The following is a 27,578-nucleotide window of genomic DNA, read 5'->3' on the forward strand; positions in this document are numbered from 1 at the left end:
CAAGAAATGGGGGGACTATGTATTCAAAACGTTCTGCAATTCCTACATGGTGAAACCAAAGCGTACAAACATACCCTCAAATAAAAGCTTAGGATGTGCACATTAACCACATGTGAATTACAAATCTAAAATAATGGAGTACTGAGCCAATTGAATAAAAGCAAGTGCGAATAGAAGCTGTTCTCCTGCACCATTGGCCGAGCTGAAGCATTCTCAGGTACATTCAACAGACAGGGCCCTTTTGCATATTGAAGCTATAGAAAACATGTACAAAACTCATAATACTTTCATAATACTGATGCGTCATAATACTGCATTAAATGTTATTGTATAAGAAATGTACCCTGAAGATAGATGGGTACATGATGCACAATCCTGTTAAAACAATTTTGCATGGGCAATACTCTAATTTAAAAATATGGATCATTAAAGAGATTGAGATTAAAACCATGTTTATTTGACATGGCACACTTATGCTTTAGATATTAATCTTGAGTACAGCACGACTACCCAGTAGGATGCATCTATAACTAGTTGTAAGAAAACCTGATGGTACATTGAGTTACATTTAATTTTAAATTAAAATAAAGGGATCCTTTTCATTGACTTTTTTTACTACTATATTTACACACATTTCTAAAACATTTGAGGTAAATGATTGTAATTATGATCACAGAAATATTGAAAGGGAAAAAAACAAGCAATTTATTTGCAGTATTCTTCCTTGCAATGTAATGTGAATTAAGATTTTGAAGATAATTTGCTTCATGGCCAATTGCTGTCTTAATGCATCTGCATGGTGTGCTTCATATTGGTATACAATATTGATAAATGAAAATTGGCAGAATTTAAAATATGTTTTGAGGAATTGCAAACTGTATGTTTGCGGGTCAGACAAAGTCTGGCCAAATAATTCAATGGTTCAATTTATTTTGCAATGCAAAATAATTTTAAAAAAATCTTTATTAATGATGTGCTACTCATACACCAAGAACCCATGAAGGTGAAGGTGTTCCGTTTATTGGTTGCCGTGTCTGTGTGGGTGCTCTCGCTTTCATTCTCTCTCTCAGTCCACGCAGCAAATTACGGTGAAAACCCGGAACAACCGCATCTCCCTCCCAGGGGTGTCAAACTGATTTAATGTCTACAATCAATAGAAGGAATAAACTTCGCTATTTATAAATTAATGAAATGCATCACTGTTTTCATCACTTATTTGATCCACAGACATGGCAGTGCCTCCTGGTGGACGCTCGGGGAGTAGTTTCAATTTAACAAAAAAACAGATGGAGCAAGTTATGTAATCTGAGGTCCTCTTTCCGGCAGGCAGAGTATTTCACGTACTGATCCTATTTTCTTTGGCTCAACACTTGAATTCTGTGTTTTTTCTAGCCCAACCTGACAGTTAAGTAGCCTACTGTCGGGTAGAGGGCCAACTATGCTTCAGATGTAAGATAGGCTAACAGGTGTTTTTATTTTGTCTTACATGGGCTTACATGCCGACACGAAGGGGTGTGTCGACCCAAGGAGGTACATGACACGTACGCCCCTAGTGAAGTTTGTGTGTACTGTAGCCTACTGTTGATGTTTTACCCGCAATTACAGTACACGGACACTCATTTGGAGACTGCGCCCTTAACTCTAAAACCGATGCGCGAAATTATTGTTATGTAATGTTTCAGAAAACTATTTGTGCGCGATTGAAATGAAATTTAAAAAGCAGCGTACTACCCGTTGCAGTATCTTCGTATAACAGGTCCCACCTCATCTGAAATTTCATTGGGTGGTTGAATTGGTCTCTCATGAAATGATACAGAACATTGTTTTCCAAGACGTAATCGTATCTTTCTTCCGTTATACTTGTATTGATAATTTTAGTCTGCGCACTACTTTTCTTTTAAAGATAAACACAGCTGTGTTGTATGTTGACGCTAGGGGGACCCAGAAACTAAGCAAAGCAAAAATATATACGCCTCCAGAACAAGCGTTTGAACAGACGTTGTCTAATCTTCCACAGTTAAAAAAATGTATAAATCAGCCACAGTTTTTCCACAGTTTATTGACCTCAAGTCAATGAAAAGTAAAGGGATTTTAAGCTTCCTCCACAATACCAGGTAGTTGTACTTAATTTGTTGTATTAAATCAATTCTACATTGTGCAAGTTGTCCATAGCCCTTAACACGTAGCTACATTTGAGAATGAACTGTGAAGGCTTGAGTGTTTGCGCTGTATATTGATTTATTATTTTATTGATTATGTCATATATTAAGTCATATATTTGCGCATACTTTTGAATTATGCAATTTGGGTATTTGCAAAGTATTCTTGCAGTTCTACTGATGACTATGTTATGTAACCTAATTTTAAGATGATGATTATGATGATGCTGATTATTATTATCTCCACTTAGTCATAGCAGGCTTACCATATGCATTTTGCTGATGTCACGGACATATTTCATTAGTCAGAAGAGTTGTGAAAAACATCTAGATCTGGGTGGTCTTGAGTTTGCATTTTGGATGGAACATTGCTTTTGTGAGGTATTTAAAATTAGGTGTATTTTAAATTATTCACAGTGACCTATAAAAAGGGTTACATAAATTCATTAAATGAGGTAATAACTGACACTATTAGAGCTAGTAACAGTATAACAAGAATAAATGTGATACTCAGTCAGTAAATTATGATAGAAAATTAATTTTTAAAAAGGCTCTGACTGCAACAAACTTCGCCCTGGTTTGAATCAGGTGAGTCAACATAAGAAATGCTGACACACAATACGAATCAGACGGCTATCCTGTCTAAATCTACAGGTTGAAAGCGGGTCCAACTGCAAGTCCCAGCGTGCACCTTTACTTGAGTGCCTGTCCCTTTTTGACAAGCCTCTCACGTCTGGACTCTGCCGGTTAAGGACCGTGTTCACACAAGTCGTCCATTCGACCCTCCTCCGGCGAGTCGAAATTCTGTGTATACCTCAGACTCCGCATACATCATTTAGGGAGCGCACTGATCTCTGCGTGGGCCCGAACTCCCAGGCACAAAGTCTTCGGGGTGCACGGCAGGGTTCTGACAAACATTTCTTTGAGTCCAGGTTTGGCCCGCAATCAGGGTAAAGTAGCTGAAAGATAAAAGCGTGGGCGTTTTCGTTTCGGCTGCGTGACAGACAGGCGCTTTTGAAGCATACTGTATAGCAGGCTGTTCCCCAGACCTCCTGTCTGTGGGGTCTCCTGTTCTGACTAACGAACCAAAGTCATTATCGGTTAAGTTGCCCGCTTATGTCCATTGAATGCCACAGGAGGATGCGATTCCATTTGCAATATCGGGAAAATGTAGTTGCACTCTTCATTGAGGTTTGGTGTATTATCTTGGTTTATTTAGCCAAATCAAATAAATGTAATGTTCATATACGAAATGAATACACAAGAGTCTTTTTTCCAAACCAGGAAAATGGCATTCATAAACTTGTTTTGCTGTCATTCAATTTAATTGCTGTTCTGTAAGTAATTAGATGCACAAAAGCACTTTCCCTCATAGTTCTCTCTGCACAATTAAACAGAGTTAAGAATAGGCAGTAAGAAATACAACAATAAATTTAGTATAAAAAGAGCAGGTATTTACACAGGGAGGAAAACAGATACTGCTGACAGCAGCTGTGCAATCTCTGCTGAAAATCTGAATGGACAAAAGTGAATAATATAACTGAAATATAAATATAACAGTTCTGCATATCTATACTCTCTCTCTCTCTCTCTCTCTCTCTCTCTCACACACACACACACACACACACACACCACAAAAACCTATTCATTTGAGATTATATGCCATTCATACATGTCCTACTGTATACAACATTTCCCAGAAATCTGTTTGCCTATGGAAATACTGATGCTGAGTGCTTTCCAAGGACAGTGGAGACCTGAAGTGCAGCTACCTTCACCAAACCATTATGATGTCTCACTGTGTGCCTTACTCATTATGTGCCAAAGTGTCCTATTCTAGAGAAAAGAAAGAAGATTATATACATACATACATACATACATACATACATGTGTATGCGTGTGTGTAGTTGGGACAAAAAGTCTGAGGACACTACCAAGTCCTGGTTGCTTTCTTTATTGACATAATTGAGAATGAGGGGAGCTTAGTAGAATGGCATTCCCACCACAGTCACTGGGCCTGAAACCAATCCAACATCTGTGGGAGCATTTGAAGAGGGAAAAGGTCAAACATCAAGTAACATCAATGGATCATCTATGGGAGGTGTTGAGGAAGTGCTGGCCTGAAATACAAGATGAGGTGTTTCATAAGCAGATGGAATCAATGCCAAGCAGATTGAAGGCAGCAGTCAAGGCGAAAGGCAGTCACACCAAGTACTAACTTTTTTTGACCTTCAAAAAAATACCTACACACTTTTTTGACTTTTTTTTTTTTTAAAATATATTCTTGAATAAGAAGCATAATGATTGCATTAGCCCTTGATACATAATTAAAACAATCAGTTCTTGATAATGTCCACAGACATCAAACTTCACTGATATCCTAAATTGACTATAATATCCTGCAAATACGAGGGTGGAATTAGAAGGTTTTCAGCAATGTATACACTGTATAAATCCTATATATGCATATAATTAAAACAACTTGGCAGGCGTTCGGTCGGTCACGTTCCGCCTGTCATGCCTTTCAATGCGCCGCTTCCCGGTTTTTAAAGTTGTCGGCTATTTTGCATACTCCTCCTATTTCTTCCCCGTGCTGGGAATGATCCGCCCTCTTAGTAGTTAAAGCTGCATCCCGTCGAGTCAAGCAAGGAGAATAGCTTCTTGAATCCAAGAGTATGAACGTGAGCGTACATTCCGATGCCTACTGAAAGAACGGCTCCAAAACCAAACATTGGGATACGATTTCAGACAGGCACCGACTCACTCATTTCGATGCCATACAGAGACAGTACGAAACGTATTTTAAAGGAAAGGCAACGCGCATAGAAAGACGGGAGCACTTCAGCGTTGTTTCTTGTGCTACGAGAGAGACTGGATTGCAAAGTGTCCAGTTTCAGCAGAACCGTGGCTTTTCCTGGCGTGGCATGTGCGAGGACTGAAACGGATCGCTTTGAACTCCTGCTTTCACCCAAAGAGGTACATAATCTTTCAGAAATGGTGCTCGTATATAGATATAGCGCCAGATACGCGAAAACGACATTCTTTGGCTGTGGCTGCGGTTTACTGTGGGGACCAAGTTAATGACTCGCTTGTCTGTGAACTGGAATGTGTTGCATGCGTTTCAGAATTTACCGATCGTTTCCAGTCATGTGTAGACAGCTGGTATTCACACATATCAAAGAACACTTCGTCAGTGTTACTGAGATGACATGCAGGAAGGCAGGTTATTAAACAACGGATTCGTCCTTCGCGGAATCTCTGTTAAATGAATTGGCTCTCAATGATTGCCAGGTATGAAAGTAGTTTTTGTGTGCACTCTATTGGCAATGCGTGGATGCAGTGACATGAATTTCATCACAACACACACACACACACACACACATTTTTTGACATTTCTCACGATTAACTGAGGTCAGTTCAGTCCAAGTGGCTGATGCGTAGGCTACATGTGTAGTGTCGAAACGAAAGAAAATTGTCCACTAGATGCATATGCTGTGTTAAAACCGCACTATTGTTTTCGTTGTCTGTTCTGTTCTGGGCATATTGATTTCATGCGCTGTAACGTGTGTTATGGACGCGCTTTACGCGTATATTACGCGTATATTTTTTATTGTGCATCTTTATTAAAATTGCAGGGATCCATTAAGTGGCGCACAGATAAGCCTATGATATGGAGACAAAATGACAGGAAACGTAGAAATAAATTACATGAAATAAAAAAATTTAAGTTACATTTTGGATTGGTAACTTTCGTCCTGACACAGATATTAGATGTTTGAATAGTTCCCAATTGACATCCTTGATGCCTTTGGAGTAAAGTTTATGTTTTCATTGTCTTGATGCTAGCGTTCAAGGCTTGCAGGTTCATAGCACGGTACTGCAAATACCAACGTCCCTCCGTCTTACAGTGGGGTGGAAATATAATGAAACGCAGTTGACCATGAAATAACCCGAAAGTGACGCTTTAAGATTAACAGAGTGGAAAATCGAATGGGATTACACTGTCCTTTCATAGGATATTTGGATGTTTTTTCCCCCCCTTTACATTGTGTGTGCACCTGATACAGCAGATAAGCGTGGTGTCATGAGTAGAGGATGGTACATTTGTGGGAAAAGCATCAAGAATGGTTTCAGGAATGAGTGCAGTATGACAGCCGTTTCTCTACAGTGTTTCACTGCTGTGTCTTGTTTTTTTATGATTACCTGTGCTAACACTTGCTGTTATCAACCCTTAGGAATCTGAATCTGAATTGAAATAAGATAACTTTTTATAATTCAATGTATAAAGTGCATGTTTAGATTCATTTTGTGCCTGCCAAAGACAAAGCAAACTAAGTTTGCCTCTATATTATTCCTTCTCTCTCTCTCTCTCTCTCTCTCTCTCTCTCTCTCTCTACTCTCTCTCTCTCTGTAGGGTTCAATGAAAATGTCCGTCTACGTCCACGAGAACCGCAAGTCCCGTGCCAGCACGGGATCCATGAACATCTACCTGTTCCACAAGTCGTCGTACGCCGACAGCGTGCTGATGCACCTGAACGCGCTGCGCCAGCAGAAGCTCTTCACCGACGTGCTGCTGCACGCCGGGAGCCGCTCCTTCCCCTGCCACCGGGCCGTGCTGGCCGCCTGCAGCCGCTACTTCGAGGCCATGTTCAGCGGCGGCCTCCGGGAGAGCCAGGCCAGCGAGGTCAACTTCCACGACTCCATCCACCCAGAGGTGCTGGAGCTGCTGCTGGACTACGCCTACTCCTCGCGGGTGATCATCAACGAGGAGAACGCCGAGTCGCTGCTGGAGGCCGGCGACATGCTGGAGTTCCAGGACATCCGGGACGCCTGCGCCGAGTTCCTGGAGAGGAACCTGCACCCCACCAACTGCCTGGGCATGCTGCTGCTGTCGGACGCCCACCAGTGCGCCAAGCTGTCGGAGCTCTCCTGGGGCATGTGCCTGAGCAACTTCCCCACCATCTGCAAGACGGAGGACTTCCTGCAGCTTCCCAAAGACATGCTGGTGCAGCTGCTGTCCCACGAGGAGCTGGAGACGGAGGACGAGAGGCTGGTGTACGAATCGGCCCTCAACTGGGTCAACTACGACCTGGAGAGGAGGCACTGCCACCTCCCCGAGCTGCTACGCACCGTCCGATTGGCCCTGCTGCCCGCCATCTTCCTCATGGAGAACGTCTCCACCGAGGAGCTCATCAACAAGCAGGTGAAAAGCAAAGAGCTGGTGGACGAGGCCATCCGGTGCAAGCTAAAGATCTTGCAGAACGACGGGGTGGTCAACAGCCTGTGCGCTCGGCCCAGGAAGACCAGCCACGCCCTCTTCCTCTTGGGCGGTCAGACCTTCATGTGCGACAAGCTCTACCTGGTGGACCAGAAGGCCAAAGAGATCATCCCCAAGGCCGACATCCCCAGCCCTCGCAAGGAGTTCAGCGCCTGCGCCATCGGCTGCAAGGTGTACGTGACGGGGGGCCGAGGCTCCGAGAACGGGGTCTCCAAAGACGTTTGGGTCTACGACACCTTGCACGAGGAGTGGTCCAAGGCCGCCCCCATGCTCATCGCCCGGTTCGGGCACGGCTCGGCCGAGCTCAAGCACTGCCTCTACGTGGTGGGCGGGCACACGGCCGCCACGGGCTGCCTGCCGGCTTCGCCGTCCGTCTCGCTGAAGCAGGTGGAGCAGTACGACCCCGCCACCAACAAGTGGACCATGGTGGCCCCGCTCCGGGAGGGCGTGAGCAACGCTGCGGTGGTCAGCGTCAAACTCAAGCTCTTCGCCTTCGGCGGCACCAGCGTGAGCCACGACAAGCTCCCCAAGGTGCAGTGCTACGACCCCCTGGAGAACCGCTGGGCCGTGCCCGCCACCTGCCCCCAGCCCTGGCGCTACACGGCCGCCGCCGTGCTGGGGAACCAGATATTCGTCATGGGAGGGGACACCGAGTTCTCCGCCTGCTCCGCCTACAAGTTCAGCAGCGAGACCTACCAGTGGACTAAGGTGGGGGACGTCACGGCCAAGCGCATGAGCTGCCAGGCCGTGGCCTCCGGGAATAAACTCTACGTCGTGGGCGGCTACTTCGGCACGCAGCGGTGTAAAACCCTGGACTGTTACGACCCGACGTTAGACACGTGGAACAGCATCACCACCGTGCCGTACTCGCTCATCCCCACCGCCTTTGTCAGCACCTGGAAACACCTTCCTGCGTAGAAGCCGTGCTCCACCCAGGAGGTATGAAACCTAAAATCCTACCCCGTGGAACTGTGCAGATTTGTGGTAGCATGCGGTCTTGTGTATATGGCAACCGAAGGATTGTGTGACTGGGATTACAATTTCAAAGGAAAGTGTGAACAGGTAGAATGGTCAGCCGCAGACAGGCCTGTTCTTTATTTGTACACAACTACTCTGAATTTAGCAGTTATGCAGGGTCTCATGCCCAGGAACCTCTGCCAAGCATAGCTGAAAGCTGAAAGGTTTTGTGGTGTTTCATGAATTACAAATGAGAAGCACAACTAGCACATTCTGCAGGAACACACAGCCTCTTCATGAATTGGCTCGCTGTAATCCGAATGAACTTACACACACTTCTACTTGCATCAGGAGGCAGGGGATAATTGGAGTGCCACTTAGTTCAGCGGCAGACAGAGGAAGCAGCCACCTGAAAGGGGGAATAATACAACCGCAATTACCTGTAATTTGTGAAAGTAGCAATAAAAGTAGTGGCTGTCTGTTCTCGAGCCAATCCGGGTAGAGTGAGTGCGAGGGCTGACGCGCGTCTCGTGCGCTTGGCTTTGAGATCAGTTCGGCGGTCCGTTTTCCTTAAAGAGCGCGCGGGATTGCGCTGACAGGATTTAGCAGGCAGTTCCCTGTGGGGAATGAATGAAGAGCTACAGCTACACCGCGACAGTCAGTCCTGACAGAAAACAGAGGCCGGTCTTGCTGGGAACGGGTTCTCCCAGGGCAAGCAGTACTCTGCGAGTTCCTGTCTCACCGCCCCCCAACCCCGCATGCTCAAACTTACGTTAGCGCTGTTTGATGATGATAACCAGGCCTGACGGATGCCGTGCTAGGGGCCTTTTCATGTTCGATCTCCAATAGCAGCCAGCCGCTTTCATGAAAGGGCAGAACAGAGAGCTGTCTGCCACAGATTTTGTCCTCTGCAGTATAATTAACTCACAATAGGGACAAAAAACTGTCCCTATTGTCGCCAAATGGTTCAGTAATCATTGGATGGAATAAGACCAGAGGCACAATTTTTTTTTTGTACAAAATGTATCCACTCTTGTTTCTCTGAGAGAAAGAGGGTCTCAGTACCATAAGCATAAATTATTTTGATGGATGGACACTGAATTGAAATACATTTCTCAAAATGGAATCATCATCTCAGAGTTTTTTCCAAAGCCTTTTTTTTTATTAGCCTCGTGAAAAGTTTGATAAGAAGCTTCCAACAAATAATTAAATGAGAAAACCATTGTGATAAACTAATAACACGTCTAATGAAATCAGGCCAGTAATTTGTTAGTTTGACTTTGACATCCATGAATATGTCTTCGAAGTCCCTGGCTTTTTTAAAACCAAAAACCAGGAAATTCCCTCGCGACCTGAATTTGCATATGGAATGTTGCCCACCTAAGTCGGCCAATAAATTTCAAAGCGGAGGTCCCGCTGTGACTGGTCATTAAGTTGTTTAAAGGAGTCGGGAGCAGTTTTAGTGGGGGCCCGCGAACAATGTCATTATACTGCTCTGCTCAGGTCAGTGGAAGGGAAGAGGAAAGGGGCTTCTGCTTTCTTTTCCTCTTTTTATGTTCTGCTATCTGGCCATGAGAACTTTGACTTTGCACCTCATGACCTCCCCCTCCCTTAGCTACTTTCTCCTGGCCTCTGCTGGTGCCTCACAACATGTTTACCACAGTGGTGACTGGCACTGTGTCTCTGTGCTATTACTGTGTAGCTCATGACTGGGTCCTTTGGTTTTCCTGTGAATTTTTATGGACTCCTCTAGTTGTGTAGAAATTGCTCAGAAATGCATCAGAAATCAGCCTGGGCTGGGCAGTACTACACAATGGGGGGGGGGGGGGGGATAACATAGATGCAGCAAGGACACTATGTGAAACATCTCTCGATTTTTCCCCTCTGAAAAAATTGGTGCGGACGTACTGTCAGTTAAAACACACGGCTCTGCGTTGGTGGGGGGATGAAACTACTTATTTGTTTCTGAGTTTGAGGGTTCACATTGATCGCTAGAAAGAAACCGGTTTTGATTGAAAATTTGCACCTTGACTGCTCCTCACGAATCACAGACGCAGAGGTGATGGTGCGGCAAACTGAATCGGGAACAAGATCCTTGTCACAAGTTCAGAGAAAAGCACACTTCGTGCCTTGCAGTTAACCAACAGGCTCATAATATTGAACTAATCCCATTGAGGAGGCGTACCTGCGCTGAAACACACATTTGATGCAGTTTTGTTTAAGGTGTGCCTTGAAGAATACACATTTTTATTTAGGAAACGCTGGTGCGTAGGAGTCGGGGATGAGAGAAAGGGTAGAAAGGAAGGGGAGGGGGGGAAAGTCTTTTTAGCCCTTACGGAGGAGGGCGATGGAAATTGTTGGCTAATTGCTATTCTTCCGTCGTGAATTCAGGACAGACACAGAAGCTTTAGGCAGAGATAACAAATCAGTTTTATTACCCCCAAATTAAAGGGAGCTGGAAGGAAGCTGAGTGGGAGGCACTCAGAGGAAGCAGGATTTTCCTTTTTTTTTTTTTTTTTTGCGGGACCCATTATTGTGGGAGCTGAAGGAGGCAGCGCACAGGCCCTGGGTAAAGGCAGACCACAGGAGAAGATAATCCATTTATGCTAGACCTGCTCTATGCGCGGACTTCAAAAAATCCTGCCATAGGACAAGTGTGGTTGAGAGGCCCACTTAAGAATGTAATACCGAGAGTGTGTGTGTATGTGTATGTGTATGTGTGTCTGTGTGTGTGCGTATGCGTGTGTGTTTGTGTGTGCGTGCGCGCGTGCGTGTGTGTGTGTGTGTGTGGAGGAGATTTTGCCTTAAATGGGACAGAGCCTGAAGCTGAATATGGTTCTCTGGTAAAAATAAAACCACAGGAATCACTTCCAGTAATGTACACAAAGACCCCATCAGTATGTTTAATATCTCATAGACCTGCCTCCATCTACCAGGTGCAAGTGTTATTTCTATTATTTTTTCATATCTTGAAGAAAAAAATATCATGGAACTGGAGGTGTCCGAGTTTCCCCTGTCGTATTACAGTGGCAGTGTTTGATGTTACGGATGCTCTATGGCCCAAACATTTGTCAAGAAAATCCACTTCCCTGCACTGAACTTTCACTGCAGATCCACAGGCTCAGCAAGTTTCTCCCCTTGTGACTAATTCTGGGGAAGCCATGGTAGATAATGCAACATATTACCGCTGTCCTACTATTTGACATGTAGCACCACATTCCTTTGAAATTTCACTTCAAGGTTAGAAATAAAATGTCAGATATTTTGCATTTTGTGAGTGATGCTTTGAACGTAACCCGAAATGTGTTTGCTTTTCTTTCCACAGATTTCCCATTTTTGTTTTCTCAACACATCTGCTAGATGTCAACTGTGAAGAAGCACACTTTATTTTTTGGCATGAAGGATAAACTATTGAAACTAAAAAAAAGATGGGGGGGGGGTCGTTTCTGCGTGGCGAAGATGATGGGATTGCAGTGCGATTTTGACTGCGCTCCCGGGTAGAACATGAAGGACTGACCCCTCTCCTCTACACTTTCATCGCTTGGCATGCTCCGGGCATTGATCTTAATACAAGCGAGGAAGAACTGGCTGGGGCTAAAGCTCTTTCTAATTGAGGAAGGGTGCTGGAGGCTAATTGGCCTATGCCAGGAAGAAGATTAATGGAGGAGATTTTTTTCATTAATGGACTAGGACGTACATGAGCGGGGTCTTTCTTGTCTCGCGTTGAGAGGACTGGAGGGAGATTTGAAATGGCTGTCACCCCACGCTGCCACAATTTCCAAGGGCCAGCGGCAGCTGTGTTGGGCTGGAGCTGAATCATGTCTTGACATGTCATTTAGAGCAAATGTACAGACGGACCTTTGCAGCCGCTTGCAGGAAGAGGAAATAAGCTCTTCTTGTAGGTGGGGGAGGGGACTGGGATCCACCCAGTCAATGACAGAAAAAAAAAACAGAATGCAAGAAAGTCTTAAGCCTTAAAAACTGGCTTTAATGTATGTTCTAGTCTTTATTTATGATGAAAATGTGCTTTGTTTATTCAAAGAATATTTGGTTTGGGGGGGGGGGGGGGGTTGGGGGGATAAACATAATTTATTATTTTGCTGCTTGTGTTGGCCCACAATCTTGTTTTGTGCCATGCATGACCAGCTTTTTTGGTAGTTGCTGCTTGTTTTGATTGGGCGGCTGTGTTTGCACATTACGAGTTTCTCTGCTGCGGAAACGTTTTCTGATTCCTGTTTGCAGAGGAGCTGCAAGGCTACGTGTGAGAGGGCGGGACTGTGGCCGCAGCGGTGTCTTGGGATTGGTCCAGACTCTAGATTGACATGGAAGGATTATAAGTTCACAGTCATGTCCCTTAACAAGTGACCCTCCAGTTTTGTCCAGTGTTTTTAAAAAGGGACTTCTCGACCAGGGATGCTCCTGTCCAAGTTCTTAGGTTTTCAGATGAGTGCCAAATCTAGCACAACTGATTCTGTGAATGCTGAACTAGGTTTTGAATCCTAAATGTACATCCATCACAAAATCATCACACTGTAAAAGGACCCTGCTGTGTCTGTAATCGTCTTTGTCATTCCATTATGAAGTTGCTGATGCTGATGCTGGGTTTGCCACCTGGCCAGTAGTTTTTCAGCCTTATTATCATTTTCAGTGACATTGATGTCCATATGGGTAATTTTTGAATGACAGCCAGTATTTTCAAGCCTTTGAATGCATCTGTCTAAATTTATTGTCATAATGCACCATTACTTCAGTCTCCTCCACGTAATATAACTAATAATGCAAAAATGACTTAAATGGGACTTTTAAATTGGGGGAAACGGGCAGCATTTTTAGATGGCAAAGATGACAAACACAAGTTGGTGAAATGAAAAACTACTATGTTTTGATGTCCATAAATGAAATGTGTATGCTAATCAAATGAGGATCTGACAGAATCTCTAATTTGGTTCTTCACTGCTTAATGAAAAATGATGCGATTTGTTTTTTTTATTTTATTTATTTATTTTTTTACCTTGGCTCAGTCAGTTGTCACTGATGTGCTAATTGCACATCCTCCACAACAGTGAGGTTGCAAGTCCATTATCGCTCAGTTGCCAACTGCTGCAGGAATCTTTTTATCCTGTGGGCTTTTATCCTGAGAAGTCCACTTATTCTGTCACACAGCAAGTCTAATGCCATTGCTTGGAATTCAGTGGTCTTCCTGTAGCAGGAAAAATATTTATTCAAATATTTATAATTTTAATTGGGCTTTCTACTGGCTGTACAAAAATCATACTGGAGCTGATTTGTCAGATAGAGGTGTTCTAATAATGGCAGCATTGCATAGCATTTCTTGTTGTTGTTTACCACCACACGATAATTCTACTTCATGAAGTTTGAACACTCATAACACCATCTTTACCAAATCCACATTCTACTCCACTCCGCTGCCACTGGTGTTCGCCTTGTCCGGTGCAACACTTAGTATTTGGTAGTTTTCTTTTTTTTCCCTCACCAAGTCTGGGGGAGTGCAAAATGTTACTGAAAAAGGGAAGTTATCCCTCAGAATCCTGCATTCCATGCATCGTTAACCTCAACCTTGCCTTCTCCCCCCTCTCTCTCTTTTACAAACTGTGTCAAACACAGATAATCAGGATTGTTCTGCACATGACTGCGGGCGGTTAGCGATCGCCCTTGTGGGAGGCCCGTGCGCGTGTTCTGAGAAACGGAAAGTAGCGGATATCTCGGCGAGCGGCTCCGGTACGCCGCGGCTCTGCTTCTGTGTCGCTGTTGTCTGTTCTCTTTGTCTCATGGTGTCTTGTGTGCTTGCCTGGTCCTTGTCCGGTTTTATCTGGCCGTGTTTCGCTAATCTAAGGTAAATCCAGCTTCAGCTATGTCTCCTGAGTGCCATTAATTGTACAGAACTACGTGTTACATGGAGAAAACGTGTCTGAAGAAAACCTGTACGCGCATCAAGCATTTGGGGGTTTGTCAGCCTTCGTAATTCATGCTTATTTTTTAGCAGGATATGCATGATGCGGACATTGTGGGGGGCGGGGGGATGGGGGGGGGGAAGCAATATTTAAGGTGAGAAAGACCTGACCCAGATCTGATCACCTGCAATTGTACAATTTTCTTCTGCAGTGCTTGCACTGCACTACACTACACTGTCTGTGGAAGCCTCTTCATCCTGACATCGTACAGGATTCCTGTGTGGTATAATGGATGAGGGAAACGCTGGCATGCTGTACAGCCCCTAATTTCCACCGCTAGCACAACTCACTGGACGCCGCACTTCAGAATCTCGGAATCAGATAAGGGAGTGCTTCCCTTTCAGCACAAGGGTTGCCATGGTAACACCCAACAAAGAGCCACCTTCCAGTTCTAGTGCGATTGTGGACGGTCTCGTCGGCCGCAGTCTGACACTCGCTTGAATTAGACTGATTGGAAATTATTATATTGCTTGTGCTCTGGCTGAGTTCGACATGCTGTGTGCAGTCATTTAAAAACATGTTTAGTGCACGAAACATGAAGACGCTTCAATGTGGGATTGTTTTCATTTTGTTTGGGTCAAATGTTTTTTTTTGGACTACTGCAATTAAACATTTTGTACTAGTGGATTTTTTTCACAGTGTGAAATCATGGCTAATAAACAAGAGTTTTTCCTCTTTATTGTAAATTTTGTGGTCCTTTTTTCACTTTCATGACAAGAACAAAAACTATTGATGATACGTAAAATCTGTAAACATTTGGAATGAGTAATTCAAATGATTCAGAGTAGAGTTGGTATAAGAAAGTTTCCCATTTGAACAGATAATTTCCTGCCTGTCCACACACAGGCCTGAAAATGAGTTCAAGATGTGAGTTCTGTTCAATGATTCCAAGTATCACGATTATTGTTCTTGCACAACTCCACTACTCCACTATCAAGTTCCTCAAAATAAACTATTTCCTAAAACAAGCCTTTTAAAAAAGTTTTTAAAAAACCACATTACCATTGTCAGAGTCCCTGTATCTTCCCACATGAACTGTACATCTGTTCAGAGCACAAGTGCCCTCTGTTGTCCTGTGGTCCCATAAGCACCAGAATGTGGTAAACCATTTCCTGTGTCACGACACAGTAGTACGATTGTGGTGAATATTCATTACAAAGAGACACCAGTTAAACTTGCTCCTCGGGCCAACACATGGAGCTCCTCTGTCAAGAACAAACAGCTGAGCATGGTGACACAGGCCTAAGAAATGCTGCATCATGTTTTCAGAAAAAAAAACCCCGATACGCTTGGTTCTCCCAAGCAGTCCACCTATCTCAAGTCTGATTCACGCTTGTTTCTCAAATAAATAATCTGTGACTCATGCATATACTTCCTGAATAGATTGAATGGTTTCAACTGTACAAGGAGGTTTTGTTTCATGGGAACATTAACTTTTCAGTTATGCAGCAGGTTTCGATGGAAAGAAAAAAGTGACTTAGGAAACAGTGACACGAATGAGTTATTAATCGCAGTTGCTGATGACAGTACAACATGAATCAAAGCTGTTATACTGTATATATTAAAGTCTATTTAAACTTGTTTTCTGAATCCTTGAAACCAGAGAAACCCACATATTTTGAAGATCTAAATTAGCCTATTGTAACTTTCTATGGCAATGTAGGCCTCACTGACATATTCTATTGAAACAATTATACTGATACTGTCAAACTGTCACAAGAGATGCCAAATGCTAATGCATTTCTGAGTAGGTAAGAACATCTAGTGATAGAGCAGAATGCTATTTCAGCATAACTGGGTTGTGTTTTTATGAATTATGCAGACTAAGTGACCTGTGCAGAAATGCTTTGAATTTTTTAATGTTTATCTTGCCTTTCATCATTTTGGTCCATAATCAGTTCTATTATTTTTCACTCAACATCAGTTATTTCCCATTTAAATTGCTTTACATGCCAAATGACTGAAACCGCTTTTTCCACCACATCCTCTGAGAATATTCTTTTTATTTCTTAAAGACTTTATCCTTAGAATTTATAATGATTAGAAGTGATCAGAGTGATTTGAATGATTTGATTCTAATGACTCTCTTAAAACCAAAGTAATCAATTACAGTATATGTTTACAGTAGTTTATGTTATGTTATGGTTCATTTAAACATGTCTGTTATGCTATTACTGTTAAGATCAATGAGCCTTCTCAGGAAGTGGAATTTCCTGTCTGTCTGGTAGGTTACCAATCCCTAATGTGTATTTTGCTGCAGTGGCATAAGCACTGAACCTGCAAAGAGTTTGTTCTCAGCCAATCCAGCATGTTACAGGGAAAATCAGTACACAATTAGAAAAGAACCCGACATTCCATAGTAACAAGTATCACCGACCAAAGTGGTCTCCAACTGGTGGAAGAAAAGACAATTGTGAAACTAGGACCCTGAGACTGCATCATAAGTTTATATTTCAGAACTCAAATAGTTGCCATTACAAAAATAGTGAAGTTGTAATTTCTTGCAAAAATTAAAACAAAAAGCAAATGCCTAAAAATAGACTAAAGACATGTTTATTTTTTGTCTCCTCATCCACCATGATTATTTGCAAGGTTTCCAAAGCAACACAGTTCATAAAGTTGGAAAATACACCATGAGTAAATTCATTACGTGTTGAATCTGAGCTGTTCCAGTACTGACTGTACTGGGAGCCATGAATCTTGAAGCCACTACATTAAATGTTTTATGTTAATCTCTAATGCATTCGGACTACTTCAGTTATTTAACTTGTAATAAAACAACTGTTCCATTAAAGAAGAAGGTATGCTCTGCTTGATCAGGCTAATCGCCTGGCAACCAAAGGGGGTCAACCAATCAGGAGCTGAAACGCGCAGCAAAAAATGTCCGATGAACCCAGCAGCCAGTTCTCCGAACTTTCTCCTGCGGGTCACATGCTTCACGGGAGGCAACACCTCACCAAACCTGTCAGACAGGAATCTGGAGAGAGTAAAGAGAGTGAGTGACCAACCTGGATGTGTTTTACAGGTATATGAAGCAGGATTCAGTCACCTGAATCGAAATCACAGCATACTCTGTATACTCTGTAGCAATGAAAATGAAAATGGAATGAATTGCTATGAATACATTCAAGCCTTTTAATACAAATATGTAATTTGCATAAAGCAGAGGACAAAAACTTGAAAGCAGGTCAAGTTTGATCAAAAAGGCACCACAACCCTGGGAGTTTCATCCTTTCCATAGCCTTATTTCCCCTGACGGTGGGATAAGGCATGCATTGTGGCTTGATGGTTTCGTGGTGCCTCCCTTAAAAACAAATATGTATACTGACCTCCAAATGTATTCATAACCTGTAAAATATTATTTAACCATTTCCAATCCAAGAAAGAGTATGTGTGTGTGTGTGTGTGTGTGTGTGCAACTCTGTGTGTGTGTGGGTGCATGTGTTTGTGTTTGTGTGTGTATGCATAAGCACAAATTTTAAAGAAAATCCCCTGGAAGTAAAAAGGCAGCTAATTTTTTTAGCATTCACTAAGAGTGAAATGACACCCCCCCCAAAAAAAGGCAGAGAATGGCGTTTACATAATTGCTTGAATAAATAAAAGTACTTTCTGAGTTGTTATCTGTGCATGAGAGATTACCTCCCCCATACCCCCTCTCGTTCTCAGCCTCATACAGTGTTCATTGGCTGGGAATCCTTAACCCAAAACCCTTTCCCATATCCTGCTTGGGAAGAAACTGGACAGCTTCCCACGGCCACCTGCTTGGCATCAGAAGATAGCGGGCCCCCCAAAACGGAAGGAGACAGAACAGGAGCCTCGGAGAGGAAAGGAAGGAGATGTGGGTCTCCTCTGCCAGACGCTTGTCTTTCAGAAGCAAGGTTCCCTGGTACTTCTGCATGTACAACTAAATGCAATCGTGTATACGGCTGGTTTTGGCACTGAGAGGGAATGACAGACCAGCAACTATCTACCGTTATGAAAGCATTGTGTACAATATCTTTTGAGACATTAGCCACCTAATTAAATTACAAATATTTGCTTAGTAGGAATGAGGTATTCCACACACGTTGTATTGCATGGATTACCAGTCTGCAGCTATTTTAAATAAACAAACAGACAAATAAATAAATACATTTCACCATAATGAACTGAATATCAATAAATATGTACTGGTAGCCCTATGCTACATTAAAATGTTTGTTTCTCACAAACATGATTGGGAAGAAGAAGCTGTCTCACTCCATTAAGGTCTCTGATTGACTTAAATTTTAATATTTCATTAAGTTGTTTGCATCCCTCTATAGCTAAGTGATTAATTAGTATGATTTCATGTTGTATTCTCATCTAATCAAGCTAATCCAAGGAAAATAAAATTTGATTCACTCAACATTTATCCTCAACTGAAGGCAAATCAGTTTACCCAACATTTACCCTCAACCGAAGGCAAGTTTATACTAAATTTTGGAATTCAAAATGTCTCAATTCAAAGGGGAGGGCATTTATCAAATGGAAATCAACTCGGAACATGGCAAGACATTAGTTGACACTGTTTATTTTGTATTGCACACAACATCTAACCATTTAGTTGAAGAATTAGCATCTAGCAATACTGGATATCTTGTTTCTACCCCCTATCTGAAAGTAAAATGCTTACCAGCCAAGAGCTTTTCAAATATGAGAAACAAAATGCAATCCTCCCCTAGTGGTAGTTTGGTGTTGTCTTTTTGCTTGCCATTTCTCTTCTGTGGTTTCTCAGTAAAGCTCCTATGACACTATGCATATACCACTATCCCTATGTAGGCCTTACTCTCATACTCATTGTAGGCCTTACTCTCATACTTAATGTAACATCGTATTTGATTGAAGCAAAATTATCTGTCATTTCTTGACAACTAGGTCATAGGTATATGTTGCATTATTAATTTGAATGTTTACAGAAATTATGATTATGATGCAGCTGCATGCAATCATTTATAGTGTGACTACCGTCACTGAAGAATTGAGATTTTTAATGTGTGTCCTAAGCATTGACATTTATTACGAATACTGTTTCGCTTATAAATTAAATGTCAATCATTAAGTGTAAACACCTCATTTGGAATGTCTGTAATATTTTTGAATTTTTGGAAATGCAAGTGTTCATTCTGAATTCACTTGATCAAACTGCCAAAGCCAATCATGAGAAAGTCGAACATTTTCATTGTCAACGACCAGCATTCAGAGGCTTTCTGTGGCCTCCTCAAACAAAGTGTAAATTTAATTAAAAGGAGGCGGGTACGCGCCGCGCGGTCAATACGTCGGTCGGGTCTGGACGGTCCCACGGTCGCTGACCCGCTTAACGCTTTGTGGTCCTCAAAGGGCGAGAAGCGTTCGACGCGCAGAGCTGGACAGAGCCCCGTCGACCCCACGCCATGCCAAAGGTCAGCGACCCCTCCTTTTAAAATATTTAAGTGATCCTGCTGGTGTGTGACAGTCCTGTGGAGAGGGGAGCTCTTTGAATGCATTCGCTCAGGAGTAAAGCCCCGCACAGCGGGAACCCTTTTTTTTAGGAGGACACCAGTCCTCCCTCGAGGTCCTTCAGCTCAGAGGCAAACATGATGCACAAGGAAGGGGGGGGGGGGCGGTGTTGGGCGGGGTATAGAGCCTGTCACTCTCCTTCAGGCTTCAGAATACTACCCATAGGCCAGTGCGACCAAACTATGCAGCAGTGTCACCTTGAGACATATCTATCAGGTTATGAAAAGAAATTCACTGTTTAAAGTGCATTTTGCAATGTTTGTTAATTGCCTGAACATTTATTTGGAAAGTTGTCACAAAGTTATCAGAGATGAACTAGCAGAAATTACATTTCTGACTCCCTTTGGAGTTCGTGAGTATGATATTTTTCAAATGCTTTATTCTGAAAAAGTAAATACTTGAAAGCACTCCAAATAAATCTGCACCTCAATATAACTTGATGAGATTGCCAAGCTTTAAATAATAAAGCTCGGCAGAATCCAAAAGCATTTTAACATGCAAAATCTGAATTTGACTGTTGTCCCGAGTTTGCCCTGAATTCTTCTACATCAGTCGATTAAGACAGTCACTAAATAAGGACCACATTATTAGAAACTGTTGTCAAAGCTCAAAGAGTTTCAAATTAGTGTGGTTTGGGACCCCCAACAGCTGTTTTTGATTTTGAGTCTTTATCCTTGTTGTTTTCTGTATCTTTAAGAGATACTATTGAAGTTGACCCCAGGAATTTACTGGAGTCTCCTTTTTGTTGCAAGGAGAATCTCTCGGGGCAAAAGCTAGCAAGACGTTAGCATTAATTAAGATCAGACCGACCGCATGTGTCCACACATAGTGTTAATGGACAGAGGTCAAGATGAAAGACGCATTCAGTAAATCAAGCTCCCCATTCCTGCCAAAAGTACATTAACTAAGCCATTATGCGTCTTTGCAGTATTCTGATGTCTAGGACCACACAGGCAGAAAAAGGTTTTCAAAGAAATGCAGTGGAGAGACTACAGAGATGAAAAGACTAGGCTTTTGATAAGCTGCTAATTGCAATGGACAACAGTCTCAGTGCAAACAGTCAAAGCAAACATTAGGAGTTCATCTTCAAAACGACCTGATACCTTCACATAAGAGAAATAATTACAATATAACAATCACAATCACACAAAAAAAATTCCAAGTATTCATGGTGATCGAAAACACAAACCCTTTTTTCAGGCTGTTTCTGAACTTTAAGTTTTAAAATGTGTGTAAAATGTTATTACTCAGCAAATTTGAGCAGATTATTTTTTTGATGAATCAATGAATGATTTTCAGTAATGTATCTTAAAATAATTTAATATGTGTAAAATTTAATAGTGGGATTTGTAAATCAATTTCTTAAAAAAAAAAGATAAAAGATGTTTGCACACAAATGCCATGATAGGTGATCAAAGATCAAACACATTGCATTACATGCCAAGCTTTTCAATGAACACTACGCTATTTTTAAGCAAGATGAATCAACATGACTGGCAGTGTCAGGCCATTGTGGATTTTTACATGTCACTGAAGATCAATGAAGTAAAAGATTGATATTAAAACCAATTCAATTGAAATGGTCTCTTTTTTTTTGTTTATGGCACCATGCTTCTTAAAGATTATAAGAACAGTTCACCCAACACAACACATAGCTATGAACTTGGGCTTTAGTTATGAGTTCCAGCACAGAGAGGATTGCCTATGGAATGTGACCACAGGACCTGCGAATAAACGTATGCATTGTTCTGTCAGCACAGTGAATGGTTGGGTCCCGTTTTCCACCAAAGTGCATTAAAATATCTGGCCATGCCAATATTATTGACGCATTGTCTTCGCAAGCAGGCATGCGAGGGCAGGACGGCCGTGTAGCAATTGATTCCTGAACTGATGGAATTGACAGTGAGGACAGGACTGCCAATTCCATCTCAGGAACTGAATGAAAATCAGTGGCTTGTATGTCAAAGAATTTTGAATGCAACTGGACAGAGTGAGATATGAACAGAGGGAAAGAAACCACACTGACTCTAATATCTAGGAAGAATAATTCAATGAATCCTCATTTAATTAATTCTCCGGATCATTTAGCATCTGTAGCCTGCTAGTTTTTTTAATCACTAGATTTGTATATTACTATTTAATAATTTAAAAGGTTGAATTTCTCGAAAATTCAGAAAAAAGACATAAGCACAAATTAGTTATAGCTATTAGATTCTAGTCTCCATATCCCAGTTGTTTCGTGACAGAAGTTTCAAGAGGACCCTTCAAGGGACTATATGTATAACTGTTTAAAATAAAGCTTGCTGTTCTATCTGTGTTTGTCACAGAATAATTCTGCCTTAACTCTTCGTTTATGTTCCATCACATTAACCCATACTTTACCCTTGGTTTCCCAGGAAATTCCCACTGTGACAGCATCTGCACATTTTTGCAGATTTGGAGCTTCTATCCTCCTCCAGATTGACTCTGAGAAACCCTCTGGCTTGCCATTGATGGATTACAATAACAAACCCCGCAAGTCTTCTGTGGAAGTGGAAGTTGACTGCAGAGCTATTTCCATCCCTCAAGGTTTCGCTGCTAGACAAACATGCTCTTTGCATGGTTTCTCATGTAAATCCATACTTCAAAAGCAGCTCAGATGTTTTGCTTGGTTCTACATTTCATGACCTCACGCTCACAACGGCACGCCCCACTACAGCACCAGTGAGAAGGATTAAGAGGGTGGTGAACACGGGTGTGGAGGCACAATGCATACTTACCATGGTGAAAAATACAGCTGACTTCTGTGGGCCAATAATTATAACTGGTCTTAGTGCCTTCCTCATGCATGTTAATCCACCGAACTTGATCCTTAATCTGCACTAATTCCCTTTGTGTCAGCTGAGATTGCTGTTTGAATGATTTGAAAGTAGGTCAATCCTTGAAGTACTTTAAGAGCATCAAAAAATATGTCCGAGTGTGTATTCCCCCCCCCCCCCCCCCCCCCACTCTCCTCTGCGAGCTTTGAAAGAAGTTGGCAACAGCAATTATCACTGTTTTAATTGGAGATTAGCAAAAAGCTAGGCAGGGAAAACTGCTGTTCCATGACCTTGTTTGCTCCTATGGTCCATCTCAGCTTTGTCTGGCTGTGAGGATTTAGCCGAATGTTTGTGCAAATGTCCTACTGCAAAATGGAGGTGTTTGTGACTGAAATTCTGAAAACTGTGAGATAGCTGATCAACTGAGCATTCAGATGTTTGGTAGCTTTGTTCCAAGCCTCAGAGAGGGATTACTTGGTCCTGTTGTTTAAAGCCAAAGGTGCCAAAGTGATAGAGTAGAAACTAAAGGTTTGAAACAAACCAAAGTTTTTCTCACAACTTTCTCAGAGTTTATTAGCATTGAAACTTAATAGGATTTATTTCTAAAGAAACACATGTTCTTCATTATTACACATGAGAAAGCTAAGATGAGAATCCTAGTGGAAATCAATACCTGCCATAGCATACCGATAGCTGTGACAGTACTTACTGGATTCACAGGAATGCATTTCCTTATTAGCCACATTGGGTGGGTATATTCCCAACAGATTCAATGAGTCATTGAGAGAAATTGGTTGGAAAGAACATTCATGACTGCTGTTCATGAAATATACAGTTTTCAAAAACACAGCACACAAGGAACATCAATTTGGATTGAGTGACCCAAAGAAACACCTCTTCAGAAGAACCCAAAGACTCTTAAGCAAAGGGGTAACAACATCACACAAAATTGCCACGCAGTTCCTTGCCATGACCCGTAATGTGTGAATCAGTGCTTCGCTTCTGGGATTTGACGAGGAGTGAGCAGAGGACACACACTGCGCGATGATGCAGCACTGATCTGTCTCTTCCCAGAGTAACAGAAGTGGCTGAAACGGTAATGTCCCGGTGAGCTGTGACTGTTCTGGAAGATGGCGGGATGAGAAAATGGGAGCAGAGGGACGCAGAGGCTCATGGGACACCAGTCAGCCAGCCTCGCTCGGTCTCAGGCGGATCCACCCAGAGCTGAGGCATTCTTTCCCCTCCCCTCACCATATTAATCACACAGGGCCCCCTGCTTGCTTCTCTTTAAAAAGAGCCAAGTTACATGACATTACTTGGGAAACATTGGGTAGCATAGCTTTGGAATAAAGCTTGTTTAATTTGTGTGAGCTAAGATGGCCAATATTGTTTGCTGTAACTTGGCCTCATTTTCTATCAATACTTTTAATGGCAGGCCTACATTTTCCTAGTTTTATTTAATGACTTGTAGACACTGTTTTGTTTATGTGAGTATGTTGAAAATTTTTGTTGTTGTTGAGATAAACAATCTTAAACTGATTAATACACTAAATTAATCGCAATATAAATCACTGAGAAAGCCAGGGTGTAGGATTACAGTTTTACAATTATACATTTTTTCCCTTTAAATGAGTGGAAGGGGAAGAGAGGATGTATTAAGTAAAGAACATATTAAGTCATGAGTTGTGACAGACTATTTTGTTGCCAGGGGTAACAAGAATATGATTAAATTTCCATTATCAGATATGTCTCATACAACCTCTGTTGAAAGGAGATTTGATGTTGTCGGCTTTTATAGATAAGATTTGGCATGTGTGTTATCTTGTAATACAGCACCTGAAGGTGTTTCAGGTCTGGTTAAGTATAATCTTTTAAACAGCTGGTGCATTATAAATAAAATATATTGCTTGGGAAACAGTGCACCTGCATATGTTAACGGTCAAAAAAGGCGATAAGTGCGGACTCTAACTGATAATTCCAGTGTGGCTTTAACAATTTCACCCGATATTTCCACAGTAGGGGAAGCTGTGAGAACTGAACTGATAAGATTTTGATAAGGTGCACTGGGATGTGGGAAAGGAAAGCAGACCTCGTCACCCGAAAGACCAGAGGAGAACACGTTCACCACGCTATAAATAGTTTAATTTACTGCCATTTAGTTATAGATTGACTCTGAATTGTACCTGCACATTGCTTGTTAGCCATTGGCATTTCATTCAGGCTGATTGCGGTTTCAAGTCATAACCAAATTATTTATAATGAAAGCAGTCCCGGATTATTTTCTTGAGAGGACAGATGACCCATGACGAACTTGCCTGCCTGATTAAAACACATTAATAACACTCTTAATTTTCTCAAATCGTGATGGAAAAGTGAAATTGACATTTCGACCGAGCTATATGGATGACCATCAGCCCCCTCTGGTAAATCATCCATGGTGAGAACAAACTGTGAGCATCTTCTGGTGATGTAAGCCATTTAACACGCAATTACTTGCTTCGCCATCCGTGCCGAGCATCCATTTCCTGTGGCACTGCTACAATGATCCCAGATGTGTGGGCATATGGGCACACTCACCAAACAGAAGAGAAGCTGTAGAAGGGGTTAAGGTGTTTTGCTTTGAGTAAAAAGATTTATATAATAACAAAAGGAAATATGATATATAATATACACATTTTTCATTTTAAATCCTTTAATTAAAAAAAAAAATCTAAGTATATATGCACAAATGAAGACTATTGTTTAAAATAGGCTATATTCTCACCCAGAATGTTGAGGTTTGCAAGTGCAGTAGACAGTGTATAACAGTGCGGGTCTAGAATGGCTTCTCTCTGACAGAGAGACAGAGAGACAGAGAGGCAGGTATCCATTCTACCACTATTTTACACTGGGCTGGCCAGCAGAGGATGGGCTTCCCCTCTATAACCAGGTTACTCCGAAGATTTCTTCCCATTGAGGAGGTTTTTTTTCACCTCCATGTGAATGTTTTTTCTACGCACAGCAGAGCTTTTACCTCATTCCTTGCTTTTTAGGCATTCAGGCTTGGTTTTTGCCCAGTTGTCTTTCTGTTATGCTGTAAAGCATCTGTCTGACAGTTCTCTGTAAAATGCGCTATACAAATAAAATTTAATTTATTTCAATTTTCAGTACACTTTGTGATCACATTAGATGTCAGCAATGACTTCACAACATGATGCTGTTTCTGGGCACCCTCTGGTTTGTTAAATATAGTTTATCAAAGTTTAACTGCGTCTTTTAATGGGTGTCCTTATTACAGGTGCGAATACTATACTGGGTACCATTAAATATGTTAGACTGTTATTATCTTTGGACTGCCTGTTCTTTTCACACTCTAACCCTGTAATTTCTTCCGTAAGCAGGGCAGTAGCGTTTTACCCAAGGCTTTAAAAGTGTGGCCTGTTTTCTGACTCTTTACACCAAATGTGAGCCTCCTCATTCATATACTTCCAGTACTGCTACACCTTACTGATACTGTATCTTTTCACATTTGAGTCATGGGACTGGGTTAATGGAAATATAAAAAACAAACTAACAAACAAAAAAATATGTCACTTCTAATATTTCTCATGCTACACGGTGTGTTAGATGTGAACCCATTCAGTCAACGATAACTAAAAAGATAGATAATTATTCTGTCATATAGACTGTGTTATGCGCATACTGGAAGGAAATTGTCATTAGCCCTCTGTAAAAGCAGTATCCAGTGCTTGAATGTTAGATTTTTGGTAGTTTATGGTTTATAGTCTTATTAATCTTCTTATTATGACATAATTGTTTGTGGGACTTTGTGGCGATGTGACTCAGCAGAACATGTGGGAGTGTTTGCTCAGTCCCTGGGGCATTTTGGGAATTGTGAAAAGACAACAGGGAGGCTGTTACGCAGACACACAGTTCTCCTTTGTGGAGGCCTGATAACTTCAAGCAGGCTTGACAGCTGTGAGAACAAGCTTAGGGGGAGAAGGCTTTTTGCTAGCTAATCTTTAAATGCCACAGGTTAACCACATCCCCACTATATCACCATCTTTAAAATAGTAGTAGTAAAAAGTAGGGTCATTCAAATATGGTTACTTGGGTTTCTTTGAGATTATTTAAACTGAAGATATTCTTACAATCATCAACTTAACAAATGTTTTGTGCTGTGTATGTATAATAAATTGCAGTTTGCTTTCATTGCCAGAAACATACAGTAGGCCTAACATGTATCCTGTCTGAAAAGTGATTGATGAGCGCTTCACACATTTACACCATGGTGAGCTCACTTCAAAAGGACGTGTTCAACATTGATCATGCTGGGTTGGACCCACAAACTCCATTAGCGGCACAAGACTACAGACGTCTTCTGAAAATCCAGCTGCCAATCCGAACAGGATCACACCATTATATGCTCATGCAGCTAACCGCTTCCTCCGGGACGTCTATTTTTCCATTAATTTGACTAATGTTTCTCAGTATCCTAGCGGAGTCATATCCTTGCTTTATGTCTCTCTTCCCATAAAAAGATCACAGACAGATCACGACTCTTGTTTGACTTACAGCTCCTTGGAAGTCATGTACGCCACCCCAGAATGCTTTTGCCAAATCTCCCCCGCACTCAGGACTCTGGGAAAAACTCATAACGCACACATCTGTCATCGCGATATGCAGTGCATCACCATTAATCTCCTGAGCCGGCTCGGGACCCTCCCTAGTTTTATCAGTCCCTTCTCTTTCCCTTTGTACTGCAGTGCTCTTTCTGAAAATATAATTAGTTAAGCATCCTCCCCAGGACATCTGCGGGGGTCTATGCGATGACCTTTATTTGAGCGTCTCCTGGATCATCTCCAGGAAGAATGTTTCCCAAAATGTCAATTTCTCTCCTCGTTCACGGGAAGTCCCC

The 27,578-nt window shown here is 42.1% G+C and overlaps 1 protein-coding gene across 1 annotated transcript; it reads left to right on the plus strand.

Moving 5' to 3' along the window:
• Positions 1–4,792: 4,792 nt before the first annotated feature.
• Positions 4,793–11,812, plus strand: LOC118207082 (ectoderm-neural cortex protein 1). Its single transcript, XM_035380374.1, has 3 exons — positions 4,793–5,135; positions 6,574–8,376; positions 11,720–11,812. The coding sequence occupies exon 2, from the start codon at positions 6,580–6,582 to the stop codon at positions 8,353–8,355; it is 1,776 nt and encodes a 591-aa protein (XP_035236265.1). The 5' UTR covers positions 4,793–5,135; positions 6,574–6,579; the 3' UTR covers positions 8,356–8,376; positions 11,720–11,812.
• The last annotated feature ends 15,766 nt before the right edge of the window (positions 11,813–27,578 follow it).

Source organism: Anguilla anguilla, chromosome 10 (genome assembly GCF_013347855.1).
Source record: "Anguilla anguilla isolate fAngAng1 chromosome 10, fAngAng1.pri, whole genome shotgun sequence".
NCBI classification, from domain to species: Eukaryota; Metazoa; Chordata; class Actinopteri; order Anguilliformes; family Anguillidae; genus Anguilla; species Anguilla anguilla.